This window comes from Myodes glareolus, chromosome 3 (assembly GCF_982192425.1).
Source record: "Myodes glareolus chromosome 3, mMyoGla1.1, whole genome shotgun sequence".
In the NCBI taxonomy this organism is placed as follows: Eukaryota; Metazoa; Chordata; class Mammalia; order Rodentia; family Cricetidae; genus Myodes; species Myodes glareolus.
Genome location: NC_142028.1, coordinates 18,563,353 through 18,578,338, shown reverse-complemented (window position 1 = coordinate 18,578,338; position 14,986 = coordinate 18,563,353). Strand labels below are relative to the sequence as shown.

Here is a 14,986-nt window from a genome sequence, read left to right as displayed (position 1 = left end):
GAGAGACTAAATTAGATGGTTCTAAAGGTCACTTACAGGTTTCAAATCCTAACATAGCCAAGCTATAGAGATGAACAAGACCCAGGTCTTAGGCAGTTAAGACACAGGACCCAGGACAGAGTCCACTGGCGCTGCCCAGGCACAGAAAGCCCCGTTGGTCTCGGTTGTATCACCTTATCAGAACGTCTGGCAGCATGGCCCTTCTCGGCATCAGACAATAACCTCATTCACTTGTAGTGGAAAGTGCAGTTTCAGAAGATCCCTTTGCTCTGACTGTTATGACTCACTGTATCTGTAGCCCATGAGTTCGATAGTAGGTGGGCGGTTTTATAGAGAGGAGGCAACATAATCGATGATGCTGGCACTCACACCAGAGCCAGGACGCAGAAAGCATCTCCCGATGATTTGGACCAGCACATGACCATAAAATCAATCTATCTGGTTACATTCAGTTGTGGTGACTGCTTATTTTAAGGCTGTAGTTTCCAAACTCAGCTACTTTAACATCCCATGGAGCTAACTAAAAGGAAGAGATGTGTCCATGAACCCAGTGTGCTCATGCAGTTGACACTGGGCCCCTAAACGCTGTCAGTCTGGGCTGAAATCCTAGCGCTCTGCAGAGTGACGGTGTAGGACTGGTCAATCTGTAGGGAGAAGGAAGACGTTTCTCTGATGCTCTCCTTCCATCTCTCTGCCCTCTCTTATCATTTAAACTCCCCATTTCACTCTTTCCTGAGACAGTGGGAGGTCGAGGTCATTTTTAATCCCACCATTTGAGCACACACACCCCCGTCAACACATACACAGCCCATGCGCCCGGCTGATTGTTTCTGTGGTGGCCGGTGAAATGGAGAGGGAGAATGCTCTCGGGACAGCTTTTTGTCACAAGGTGCATGTGGAATTCTCAAGTCATGCTGAGAATTTCTACACATCAAAACGCTGTCTCATTTTCCCTAGCTGCTACCACATGGGAACAGCCAGGAACTTAGAGAACAGGCATCTCTTTGGGGGGAACAGAGTGACGTGCATTCTAATGTGGGAGTTTCATTTTGTGGTCTCTTTCTTGTGGGGAACCTTACTCCTTCCATCACTGCCAACCCAGATGCCCACGGACTGCTTTGGAATCATACACAACTTCAATGAGATAATTAAGATGAGACTTATGAAAATTTTTATTGAGTCCTGCTATATGTCAGCCCTCTTAAGCACTTAAATATTCATTTCATCTAATCTTCACAGCCTGCCTAAAAGCAAATGATATTATCCTAAATTTGTAGATGAGGAGATAGAGACAGGGCAGTCAGATAATATACTTCCACACCAAGAGGCAATATGGAGACTCACATGCATGCTTGTGCGTTTGTGTGCGTGTTATACATGCATGTGTGTGTGTGTGTGTGCACCTTCATGTTTGTGCAGGTGCATGCGTGGTGTTTTATGCATGTTCACATTTGTGCAGATACCCGTGTGTGTGCATGAGTATCTATGTAGAGGCCAGTGGTTCCGAGTCCAGAGCTCACCAGTTCCACTAGCTTGCTTCAGGGATCCCTGCACAAAAAGGATCCTCTGTCTCTGCCTCCCATTTGCTGGGATTACAGGTGGGTTACCACACCCACCCAGCACTTCTGTGGTAGTTGTAGGTCTGGACTCTGGTCCTCACGATACACGGCAAGCACATTTTACGACCAGAGTGTTCTTCTCAAGTTTTTGTAAGTTTTCAGTGTTCGTACAGCCTCGGGGGGAGGGGGGAGATGATTGAAAAAGAGCCAGTTTCATAGAGATTAAGTACTAAGGCAATTTCCGAACCCGATTAGGGTGCAGTGGATCAGGTGACCCCCGTTGCTTGCACTATAAAATGTAAACAGCGAAAATGGTCAAAAAAGAACTATAGAGGCCCCCAAATGGGTCTTTTAGTTCACGGCCTATTTTACTTTTCTGAACCATGGTCTATGTAGCCCAGGCTGGTCTCTAACCCACTCTGTAGTCAAGTATGATGTTGAACCTGTGGTTTTCTGTCTCTTCCTCTCCAGCACTGGGATGATAGGGCACCACTGGGCCAGTGTAGTAGTTCTGGAGGATGGGTAAGAGATCTGCCAACTGAGCTACATCCCAGCCCTAGTTCATAATTTTAAAAACCTTATTCAAAATTGAATGGAGTAAGCCTCCTGGATGGTTTGTTTTGTCAGGACTAGTAGACTCAACATGAGTAACCTCCCAGCCTTGCGACAGGCAGGATCCTGTGTGAAGGCCAGGGTCTGAATCAGACGCTGGGTGCTGAGAGTGAAAGCCAGCACCCTTGTCAGCCAGCCTTTCCTTACAGTGGCTGCAGAGGTACCGCAGACAGGAAGCTTTTGTCTGCCGAGGCCATGGCCTCTTGCTGATTGTAAAAATCTCACTGCAATTCTCTAGTCTTACTGGAAATAGTGTTGATAAATGAAGTGTCCAGGAGGCCACCAGCTAGGCTGTGACATCTCTGTTATATATTTTTACTGTGTCAGATCTGAAGGGGCCAGAGAGCATATGGACATGTGCCAGACCACCTAGGTTCAGGGACTTTCTATCTCCCCAGTTGACCTGCTCTGTGACTCAGGACAAGTTAATTCCTCCGTGTGTCAGAGAAGGAAAATAGCAGTGCCTGCCTCCTACTATGTAAGAAAGAAATTGATTAGAATGAGAACGGCCCTTGGAAAAGCCCCTGTCAGCAGGCACCCAGTAAATGTCACGCATTGTCACTGTTCGGCGTGTCTTCCCGTTACTTAGCTGAGTTTTTAATCCTTTTCTTGTAAATTCTTTGGAGGGGGGTTGTTTCAAGATAGGGTTTCTCTGTGAAACAGTCCTAGCTGCCTGGCTGTCCTGGAACTTGCTTTGTAGACCAGGCTGGCCTCTGCCTCCCAAAGATTCGCCTGCCTCTGCCTCCCAAATGCTGGGATTAAAGGCGTGGTTTGTTGTTTGTTTGTTTGTTTGTTTTGTTTTTTTTTGGTAAATTTTTAATTGTGATAAAATACGCATAAGCCTTGCAGCCTGGCCCATGTTTAAGCACAATCGAGTAAGGTTGAGTACCTCCGCATCAGTATAAATGGTCCTTTTGGGTTTTGTTTTCTCTGCTTCCAATTCCAGGTTTCTTAGCCATCATCTTTAGGAAGGGGCTCCATATGCTTGGCTCAGGTGTCAGATTCATGCTTCTCAGGCGTAGTTAAGGTCTCTCCCCTTCCCTCTAACACCTTTCTGGACTAGCTGGGCACCATCTCCGTCAGAATTGCTGTGGGACAGTGTTGGTCCTCACTGTTTGCAGAACATGGCCTGTTTGGCCGTGGGTACTCATGTTGCTTCCTGGAACCTGGGGCTTGCTACACCCTCCCATCCAGAACTTTCTTCTGAATCTACTGGCTGTCTCCTCCCACATTTAAGTAGGAGAATAACCGTCTCACCCCTCTCCATGCTGTGATTCTAAAAGCTTGCAGCGGGTCACGAGAGGTCCCAGGGGGTGAAGAGGAGGCCCAGCTCTCCACTTCCCGTTCCCGCCCAAAAGAAGAGGAAACAGAGGCAAAGACCCTTCCTTCCTGTTTCGGGGCAAGGGTCGACGTGTCCCTGACCCTCTGACCTCCATCCTCTCCTCCTCGGCACGTGTTTGCCACAGCAGAGGAAGGCACTGGACGTGGTCTCTTGGCATCTCCCACCAGCCCTCAGTCTTCTGCCTCTGTCTGCTGTGGCTGAGTTTCTTGGGAGGGAGATTCTTACATGCATGAGTAACTCCAGAGAAAGGCAGGAAGTCTCGAAGAAACTTAGAGAAAAGCTAGCCAGTCCCTTCGAGATCAGGAACTGGGGTCAGTGGATTCCATCTCTAAAGAAGGAAGTCTGCTCCTGAAGGGCTGCTGATTGGCTGTCCCAACTCCAAGACTCTGACTTCGTGCTGCCCTGACTCCAGGCACTGTTAGTCATTGCAGGCATAGGTTTACCCCTACAGGTCTAGTTGGCTCATCTCAAATTCTATCCGTAGATTCTTTCTTCTTCTTCTTAAGACAGTGTCTCATGTAGCCCAAGCTAGCCTCAAACTTACTATGTAGCCACAGATTGCCTTAAATACAGGTCTGCATCTCCATTTCTGGTTTATGTAATGTTGGGGATCAAGCCCAGGGCTGTGTGCCTGTTGGACAAGCACTCTAACAACTAGACTTCATCCAAGTCCCCCTTGATATTTTATGTGTATGTATGTGTTTTGCCTGCATGGATGCATATGTATGTGTCCAATGCCTGCAGAGAATCCTCCAGAACTGGAGTCACAGATGGTGTGAACCTCCTCGTGGGTGCTGGGAACTGAACCCTGGTCCTCTACAGAAGCAACCATCTCTCCAGCTGTCACCCACTCCCACCCCCTAATTTCTTAAGTCACTTCTTTTGGCTGCTGTGTTGAAACGGCGGGAGAGCTCTCTGCTCTGTCACCGACTATGTCTGTAGACGTATAGATGCCCAGTGCTGGCCAGCTGGGGGAGCTAACCTGCTTATAGGTGGCAGTGTCTGTCTGCCTGAGAGAAGGAAGATGAATGAACCATTTCAGCCCCATCTGTCAAGCGCTTCTACCATTCTAGGGTCTGATGTTTTATCATACACTCCAGTCAGTCTACTTCTTAGGCCCTAAAGGGGAATTCAGTCGAGATGGCTAGGCTATCAGTAGATAGTCTCCTGCCAAGCAGAAGTTGAACCTTGAAGAAGAGGAATAGGAAACAGGGAGATATAGGATTTGCTAGGCTGCCGTAACAAATACCACAAACCAGACAGCTGCAAACATGGCGCATTAGTGTGTGCTGTTCCAGAAGCCAGAAGCCCATGTTCAGGGTTGGTCTCTTTGAGGGCGGAGAAGGAGGACATAATCCAAGACTTGGTCTTGACTACAGAAGACTGGTTGGCAATTGATGAACAGTGGTGCTTGTCTTGCAGGTTCTGCTTTGCTCTTTAAGTAGCATTCTCCCTGCATGCCCATGTTCATGCCCACAGTCTCCTTTTTATAGGGGCACCAGTTATACTGTTAGATAAAGTATTCTAGTTTCCCCTCTCTTGCTGTGACAACACCATGATCGGAAAAACACTAGGACTAGAGCGATAGCTCAGGGGTTAGGAACAGCACTTGCAACCAGGCGTGGTAACACACGCCTTTAATCCCAGCACTTCGGCCGCACAGGCAGGAGGATCTCTGTGAGTCCAAGGCCAGCCTCATTTACAGAATGAGTCCTGGGACAGTCAAGGCTATTACACAGAGAAGCCCTGTCCCCCAAAACAAAAGCAGAATGAAGAAGAAGAGCACTTGCAGTCTTCCAGAGGACCCAGGTTCTGTTCCCAGCATCCATGCGGTGGCAACAACTGCCTGTAGCTCCAGTTCCAGGGTATCCGATTCCCCCTTCAGGCCTCCACAGGCACTGCATGCACATGGTGCACAGGCATACGTGCAAACAGAACACTCATACACATAAAATGAAAGTTTTAATTAAATAAATATAAAGCAAAAATAATCACTGAGGGGAGGGAAAGGGTTTGTTTCCGCCCACAGGCTACATTCCCATCGCTGAAGGAACCCAGAGCTGGAACTCAAACCAGAAATCATGGCAGGATGGCCACTTGGACCCTCTTCCACCCGACAGCACTGTGGAGCCTCTGCCACACAGCTTGCCAGCTTTTCAGAGTTAGGACTCAGAAGAATGCTAGCTTTTCCTTTTACTTTTCTTTATTCCTTTCTCGGTTACTGACCGAGAACTCTGCGTGTTTTCCCTGGCATTCTGAACTTTTTCACTTTTTCCGAAGCCCCCTCTTCTTTTGCCACAGGACTGCTTGTTGAGCTCCCTTGCAAGTGGCAACTTTCCTCCTGATCTCCATTCCCGTTCTCCTGACAGCTGCCAAGACAGACAGCTCGCCTGCCCCATTGTTTTTACTAAATTTGTCCGCATGCTTCTGTTCACAAAGAGAAGAAGAAACAGTGGAGGAATGTGTCTTGCTGGCTCTCTCAAGAGCTGACTTAGTCCCAGGCTCGTACTTAGCTAGCTTTCTTAGATAGCCCAGAATCACCTGCCCAGGGAATGGTGCTACCCACAGTGGACAATCAAGACAATTCCCACAGACAGGCCTGTGACTAAGGTGATCTTTGCAGCCCCTCGATTGAGACTTTTCTCAGGTGACTCTGGGTTTTGTTTTGTTTTGTTTTTTTCAAGTTCACTGGGGCATAAAATAGCTTCCTCTTAACTAATTAGGTCTTCAAGGAACTTCCTTCCAAATAAGGCCGCATTCTGAGATCCTGAAAGTTAGAACCTAGGAGTTTTGGAGTGTGAGAACAGAGTTCAACAGCCCAGTGATGGGACCAAGAGAATATGAGGTTATGTGTGACATACACTTTAAATTCCATTTCAGGGACCTGTAACTAGAGCCTTTAGATTTTGTTTAGTTCTTTCTATCATTCGTAGTTCCTGGTAATCTTTTACACGCTGCTGAAGTGTGGTCCCCTCTGGAACACTGTACAACACAAGTGGCCAGAAGCTGGTGGTTTCCCCGATTCTCTGAACCTGAGGATATTTGGGGGTGACATGTGATGCCAACAGGTGGCATATGACCTTGAGATATTTGCCGTAACTTTTTTTAGACTCATTCACTGTTTATAGTATGGCTGAATTGGGCCATTTGGATGAATTCAAGTAGAGATGGTAGAAAAAAAAGATCAGAAATTCAAGGTCGTTGATGTTTGTAGTGAGTTCAAGGCCAGCCTGATGTACATGAGGTTCTATATTAGTTACTTTCCTCATTGCTATGGCAAGATGCCCCCCCCAAAAAAAAATAAAATAAAACCTTAAAGGGAATGTCTGTTTTGGCTTCCATTGTGAAAGGACAGTCCATCATTGTGGGCAAAGCTTGGTGGCAAGAGGGTGAAGCAACCAATCACTTTGTATCCAAAGTCAGGGAGCAGAGAGCGTGCATACTGAGCTTGCTTCCCCACTTCATTAAATCTATAATCATAGCCCATAGGATGGAGCCACCCACATTCAGGGTCTTGCCACTTATCTTAAAGCTTTCTGAGAACACCCTTAAACACACCCAGAGCTAGGTTTCCACAGTGACTCCAAATCCTATCGAGTTGACTGTCTAGACTAACCATCCAAGACCCTGGCTCAAAGTCACGAGTGGGGGCAAATCTTCTAATAAAGTGATAAGAAAGAAAATAAGACCTCTTGCTCTCATCTGAAGTCCTGCTGGATTTGTTTGCTTCAAAGAATGGGATCCTTTGTGCCTAACAGCATTCATAAAGACAGCTCTGGGCTCAGAAAGCATGCTGTCAGCCAGAATGAATATTCTTCACCAGGCTTTGGGCTTTTTCCCTCCGTGCCTCAGTGCCCACACTCATTAAGTGTAGCTCTTCCCTCTTTCTTCCTTGTGCATTTCCCTCCACTATCAACACTATCAAGACCTTCAGAACCAGGGTGGTGTGGACAGTTTCCCAGTTTTCCAGTTGAGCAACTCACCAAGCACAAACCCAGACATCAAGGCCAGATAAATAAATAAATAAACAAACAAACAAACAAACTTTAAAAGCCTTAGACAGAAGATCCCTACATCTGAGGGATTTCATGCACCCACTGTCCAGGCAGCACATTTCCTGTGTCCGGAGCTCCTCTGCCTGCCGGCTCTGGTCTCTTAAGTTTCCACGCTCGGCTGCCAACTTATAATAACAGAGCAGCAGGCAGCAGGGCAGGAGTCTCAGAACCCACTCCATACGTGGGTGCAGGCGCTGTGCTCTGAAACAAAGCTTGGAAGGTCTTGTTGCAGGCCTTTTAGCCTTCACAGTGGCTGTGCCTAGACCACTAGGAGCCGGGAATTAAATACCCTTGCATCCACTTGTCTACCATTAATGTTATCATCTTCATCAAATGCTTCCTCTTGCAGCGGTGTCTGCAGAGAAATAAATAAGTAAAGCTCCTCCACATCTTGTTCCTGCCCAGGATCCCGAGGCTAAAGTCCGGTCTGAGTTGAATTACCCGGAGCACTGTCTCCTTCCTTCCCTCCTTGTTCCCCGAGCTCTGGGCAGGAACAGAGAGTGAACTCTCTCCAGGACATTACATCAGTTCCCCCTTTTCCCTTGGCATGAGAATGCTTCCGCCCCTAGCCCTCCCTGACTTCCTAAGGCTTGCCCCAACTGCACACACACGCCCCAGCCTTGAAGCCAGGACATCAAAGAGAACCTGCAGGTAACCCGATTATTGACCAACGCCTGCGTCTCTTTTGTAATTTAGAAGACAGGAAATGGGTTCCGGAAATGGGATTTTTTTTTCTTCTAGTACACACTCTCCATGATCTTGTTAAACCTTAGTAATCTTTTAAGTAAGGAGAGCCATCTTGTAAGCAAAGAGTGATATTTAGAAAATTTACTTTAATTTACTAAATTACTTTTTAGTAATCCCACTCTGGAAAAAAAACATAAAACATAAATTTCTTTATGGGTGGCAGAATTTAGGACCTTATTAGCTATGAAAAGAATATTTACCTTGTCACCAAAAATCACTTCTGCCATAAGATTATTAAATCTTAGACATTAAGATTTAATTTGACATAAGATAACATTGTTGAATCAGTACCGGAAGTAAAATGAGGCAAATGGTACGTACCATTCCAACCTGTATCTAGGCAAGATTTTCCAGGACTTCAAAAAAAAAAACGTTTAGATGGACATAGTAGTTCATGTCTATAATCCCAGCGCTTGTGAGGCGGAGACTAGAGGATTGCTTTGAGTTTGGACTGCTACAGTGTAAAACCCTATTTCTTAAAGAAAGAACCAGGCAGTGGTGGCACATGCCCTTAAAGCCAGCAGTCAGTAGGCAGGAGCAAGGGGATCTCTGTGAGTTCAAACCCACCCTGGACTACAAAGGAAGTTTCAGGACAGCCAGGGCTACACAGAGAAACCCTGTCTCAAAAAGGGAAAGAAAGAAAAAAGAATGGAAGAAAACAAAAGAACAACACTTTCATAATAGAAACTATCAAAACCCTACAGAGAGGTAGAGAGGACCCTGTAGGGAAGCAGCCTGTGCCCACAGCCACCGTCAAGAATCAGTCACCACTGGACTGTTTCCCCCATACTTCACCTGGCTGTTCGCCTCCCAGTGTGTCATATCCCCCATAAATACTTCTGGATAGGCCTAAAAAGATATAGGCCATTTATATAGTCAGAAGGGCAGAACCCAGGGCCTCAACTCAACCCCAGTAGCTCCTCCGAACACCATTTGGAAAATGTTGTATACAAGTGTGAAGCAACCTCTAAAAAGGAACCTTGAGATTGCAAGTGACTGGTGGATCTCCCTCTTTAGAGCAGGTAGTTATAATGTAACAACCGCATAATGCCTGTTGGCTGGCTTTGACTGTCCTTTATAAGAGGCTTGGATACAAAGTTTAGATTTGGGTTACTTTTTTTTTAAAGTTGGTTGTTTTTTGTTTTTCCAGATTTTGGAGTGTTTACTTACTGTGAGACAGGTTGGTGATGAGGCCCACGTCTAAATATGAAATCTATTTGTACTTCATACATACACTACACGTGTAGCCTGAAGGAAATTTGATAGAAAATTTTTCAGTTGTTTTGTTGACGAAACAAATTTCAATGATGCGGCATTTTCCACGGGTGGCGCTTTATAGTCCCACTCAGCAAGTTTCTGATCTTTTCTCCGGCCGCCCCCGTGCTGCATTTAAGATTTCTACCCCACACAGCGCTGATTTTTGAGACAAGGTCAGGCTTAAGTTCAGTATCTAGTCCAAGCTGGCTTTAAACTGCTGGCTGTCCTCCTGCCTCAGCTTCCCAGGTGCTAACATTACAGGCATATACACCTCCACACCAGCACAGACTGTCTCTTTTCTCATGACTTTCAGTGGTTTTGCTGACAAGCGCCCACTGGGGTGTGATTTCCATTGTGTATAAGCAGCTTGGGTTTGCCGAGCTTTGGCGTTTCCTAGTTTGTTTTTGACATTGTGATTCTTGTCACTTCAGTTTGGCCATTATTTCTTCCCCTTCCCCTCCTACCCGTTCTTTCTGTACTCTAGGCCTATTGGGCTAGTTGATGTTGTGATTTGTGGTTAATTTTATTAAGTCTCTAATCCTTTCCTCTCATCTCCAGTATGCTAGGAAGTCTGTCTAGTCTACTCTTACATTTCATAGAGTGTGCTTTTTGGTTCTAGAATCTTCATTCTTTTTTCCCAGGTGTCAGCTTTCTGTTTTGACAGTTCCTGTATGTCATTACTCATTGTGACCGATGTCCCTGGAATACTTTATAGCTACCTTAAATTCCTTTAAAGTCTCTTTAGCTAATCCCATCACAGTCGCAGAATCTGTTTCTGTAGGTGGCTTTTTAATAATAGATCACATCTTCTAAGTCTCGAAAAAAAAAACCCTGTTGATACAGAAGTTTATAGACTGTAGAGACTTTGGGTTTCGTTATATTCCTCTGAAGAGTATAGACTCATAGTCTTTCAGGCAGTTTATTTAGTGGCCAGTCACTTCCAGTGTGTGGAGGCCAATTTTCATTTCACTGCAGCAAGTCTACCTCAGTTTTGCCTTTAGCCCTCAGCAAGGCTCCTTTGTTCGGTAACACAGGATCTGCCGCACCAACGTGCGCGGCTATGCTTGGGTAAAGGACAGCCTGGGGTATTGACAGAGCCGTTTAGCTTAATGAGCCTCAATCTCTGACCTGCTTCTCCACTCCAGTGGCCAGGAGCCGAGACTTCTCATAATTTCCAGCCCCACAGCCATGGCTTTTGAGTCTCCCCTGTGTGTGTGTTGTTCAGGAGTCAGGCAAGAACTTGAGAGAACATTGGTGTGCTGGGTTAGTAGCCCTTCTCTCTGGCACTCTTCCCTTGATGAGGCTTCCACACGTTTTTGCCCTCTGGGATCCACTTGTGTCCTGGACATTCACATGGCTTTCTCTTGTGCTGTACTGATGAGAATACTCTTGTGGGAAAACTTCCCAGACCTTGTTCTATGAAGAATAAAGACCCTTGTGTTTTTGTCTGTTTGTCCAATATCTTTACACGGCTTTTTTGAGTGTCTTACGTCCAGTTTCTATAAAGTCTGACCGTAGGAGATTTGGTCTGAGGGAGCCACTGCCATCATTGCTACTGGAACCTCTCTTCCTCTTGCCAGATGAATGGTGGCAGGTTTTAAATCCCTTACTATCCCTTTTCTGTCTGACCATATTGCCTGAATACCTGTCTCCAGCAAAGTATTGAACTGTCTCTCATTCTTTCTGCCAGTTGATTGGTACTCTGCTATTTAGTGATTTAGATTATTAAACAAGTGTCCTATGGTATTTGTCCCAACGAGTAGGGGTTTTTTGAATTTATGGCCACAGATCCTACAACAGTCATGAAGCAGATGCTTTCCCTTCCTCTGACTCTCGTGGGCCACAGTCAGTGTCTCTTTTCTTCACTGTCTCACATGATTAGGGAGATGTAGTAGGATTTTTTAAAGAAAAAAAAATACTCCATTTTCATGCCAACCCAGTATAAGCCTTAGGGGAACCCCACTTCTTTCTCTGGCTGCTGACCCTGGTAGAGGCCCAGTTCCCCTTTTCAGGTTCGTCATATAGCCAATGTGAAATCTTTGGCATCGTTTGACACTTAGAACTGTGGATGAGTCGGTGACCAGAGTAGGGATCAGTAGAAGTGCTCATTCTTCTGCTGAGACTGTCCCAGGAACACACGCGGCCAGAGTACCCATGAAGAGAGACGTGAGCTCTTATGTTTTTATGGGCAGATACCTGACCTGAGCTTTAGTGGGGAACCCAGTTCACCTGTGAGTTGGTCCATGTTCAGCCCAGCCCCACCGCTACTTCAGTTCTTTACTTCTGGTGTTGCCCTCAGCAGCGTGCACATTCAAGTTCAAAGGAGAGCATGTGTTGTTGGGGTGCCTGTGTACCCCATCTTGCCTCTACTAACTCTGAGCCCAGGTAATATCAGTACATTCAAGGGCAAGCCTCTAAAAATTCTCTCAAGTACAAAATCACCAGTCAATAAAAGAGGAATTGTTGCTGTGGAGAGCGGGTTTCTGGATGATTTTGTACCCTGGGGTCTGTGTGGCACAGAGTGCCGTAACACATGCAGATGTTAGACTCTGATTCTAATCCTTTACCCATTGGCAGCATGGCATGGGGTAAGCTGCCTGTGACTTGGTTTTATCATCTGTTAATCAGGAATAATAGTGTCGCTCCCTCTTAAGAATGTTCAAGCTTTAAATAATAAAACCCAACACCTAGACTAGAGTCATCAGCAGTCGTCATTATTAGCAGCAGTGACTCGCCTGGAGATGAACAAGATGGAAATGTAAGCTCGCCGGAGCCTCTGGAGAGGGAAGCTTCAGAACCCCTCCATCTGAAGCCTGCACAGAGGAGTCGAGCGAGGACGAGATACAGAAGGGAATCGGGTTCCTTCTGGTTATCAGGCACTAACAGATACTGGATGGAATGTCGGTGGGCATTCCTAGCTTGTCTGGGGTAGGAAAGCCATTTCAAGTATGTTTTGTTTGAGCACAGGGAAAGACACCGGAGTCTGGGTTGCAGGAGCTCTGTGGACCAGTATAGCAGCCCAGAGAGCAATTTGTGAGGTCCCAGGACAGCAGGTTTACCGCCTTCTGTGATTGTCTTTTCTTTTGCCCACAGATAACTGTGTCCAGAGGACGCCCAGGCCACCTGCAGAGAGTGTGCACCACAACCCTCCCACCATTGAACTCTTACATCGCCCTAGGTCACCCATCACCACAAACCACAGGCCTTCTCCTGACCCCGAGCAGCGGCCTCTGAGGTCCCCTCTGGACAACATGATCCGCCGCCTCTCGCCAGCCGAGAGGGCCCAGGGGCCAAGGCTCCAGCAGGAAAATAACCACCAGGAATCCTACCCCCTGTCAGTCTCTCCTATGGAGAATAATCACTGCCCAGCCTCCTCGGAGTCCAACCCGAAGCCCTCCAGCCCCTGGCAGGAGAGCACGCGAGTGATCCAGCTGATGCCCAGCCCCATCATGCACCCTTTGATCCTGAACCCCCGGCACTCGGTAGATTTCAAACAGTCCCGGCTCTCCGAAGATGGGATGCACAGGGAAGGGAAACCCATCAACCTGTCTCATCGGGAGGACCTGGCTTACATGAACCACATCATGGTCTCCGTGTCCCCGCCTGAAGAGCACGCCATGCCCATCGGGAGAATAGCAGGTGAGTGAGCTTGGCCCCCTCACAGCCGGCCCTTCGCCAGGCGGCAGAAGCCAGGTCACACGGCGCCCGGTGTGATGTGCCTGCAAAAATTTGGGGAGGACAAGGGAGGCTTCTGCTTGAATGAGACGGAGTCCCTAATGGCCTGCTTAATGAGCCACTGGGAAGAGAGGAGTTAATGAGCCTCAGAAATGTTAAGGAATGAATGTCCTCCATTCAGATCCCAAGGAGAGTCACCTCAAATCACGGCCAAGCGAAGAAAACATTTAAAATCAAAGGTTTATGAGCGCTCTAATGGCCCCATCCTGAAGTTTCCAGGTGCTAATTAATAACCAGGCACAGTGTAAAGAACCTTTGTCTCAGATTCGTGCCTGTAATTCTGTCCCGTGGGCAGCTCCTTTCCTGTGTGCTGCTATCCCCTGGGGAAGGGAGCTGAAATTGGGATCGGGGGTATTAGGCAGGTGTTGCTGGTGGTTTAGACGGAGCAAACCCACTCCCACATTCTTTTTCAGTGAAGTTAGAGAAACCCAAAGGGCTCTCCCAACAAGAAACCAAGGAGGGTGGGTGAGAATCTACCAATTAGAATTCTGCTAGCCTGCCCCCCAGCTTTCATGGAGCTGTCCAGGAGGCCTGTGCAAGTTTGGCAAGGTGAAGCCTTTTCCTAGAGGTTGTTTCTCCGTTCATGAGACATCACGGGGTACCTGCACATACAGATAAATGCATCCAGTATACCATATACAACACGATTTAACACACAGCGTCCTCTCCCTTGTAGAATTGCACACACGCGCGTGCACCCACACACAGAACAGGAGAAAACGGGTACTAAACGTGTGACTCGGTAGTTGAATACACGTCCAGCGTGCATAACGCCCCAAGGTTTGATCGTCAGCCCCAAGGTTTGATCGTCAGAACCACAGCAGCAACAGTAAAACGGCAGCTGTCTATGACTTGCTTGCCTTTAAAAAGCTATGAAACTTGGAGTGTGCTTGGGATTGAATTCCAAACAGTCCTATGAGTTTAGTGATGGGGGGTGTAGAACATGCTGTAAAATGGGGCTAGCCAAGAGGTGTTTGGTGGGTAGGTAGGGGAGTGGAGGCATGGGGGTGCGTGTCGTTTCTTTGCTTACACATGGGGTTGGCTTGCTATAATAATGAAGAAACTATAGGATGGATCAGGGGCAAGAAAAGTGGGGGAAAATCTTATGGAAACATGCATTTTCCCAGACAACTGGAGGAAAAGGATGAGGGATGGAAACGGCTGTAGCTGCTTACTGTCTTGGTTCCTTCCCTACCCGGGGTTCTCAGATCCCGTCACTTGTGTTCAATTCTCGGGATAGCCCTTTTGAGGTTGAATCCCTTTGGTGTACATGGCTCATTGGTACAGGGGAAACCACAAAGCAGATCCAGCTCCAAAGAGACCAAGGCTCTCCCCAAGGTCAGATGAGGGTTGGGTGGCCTTGCTGTCCCTTGGCTGTTGTCTGCAGTGCTGTCCTTGAGGGCCTGGCTGCCTTGCCAAGGTCTGGCATGTCTGCTTTCCTCTCCCCACAGACTACTTGAGAATCCGAAGATAAACATATAAGTCCAGAATGACGATGTACGTGAGAGAAGGGGAAGGGAGAGGGGAAGGGAGGGAGGGGTGAAAAAAATTGTCCAGACATACATAGCGTATGCCAAGGTTTACCCTTGTAAGCTGCACATCTGTTTCGTTGAATCCTACCACCACTTGTAGAACCATATAGTCAAACATCAGTGGTATGATGGATGTAGGCTCACCAG

General features: G+C 47.2%; 1 protein-coding gene across 1 annotated transcript in view; it reads left to right on the top strand.

The window, feature by feature from the left end:
* Etv6 (ETS variant transcription factor 6) overlaps positions 1 to 14,986 on the top strand; it is a 236,615-nt gene that overhangs the window by 200,656 nt on the left and 20,973 nt on the right. The window contains exon 5 of the mRNA XM_048432410.3: positions 12,666 to 13,211. Within this exon, the coding sequence (XP_048288367.1) occupies positions 12,666 to 13,211 (546 nt within the window). The remainder of the gene's footprint in view (positions 1 to 12,665; positions 13,212 to 14,986) is intronic.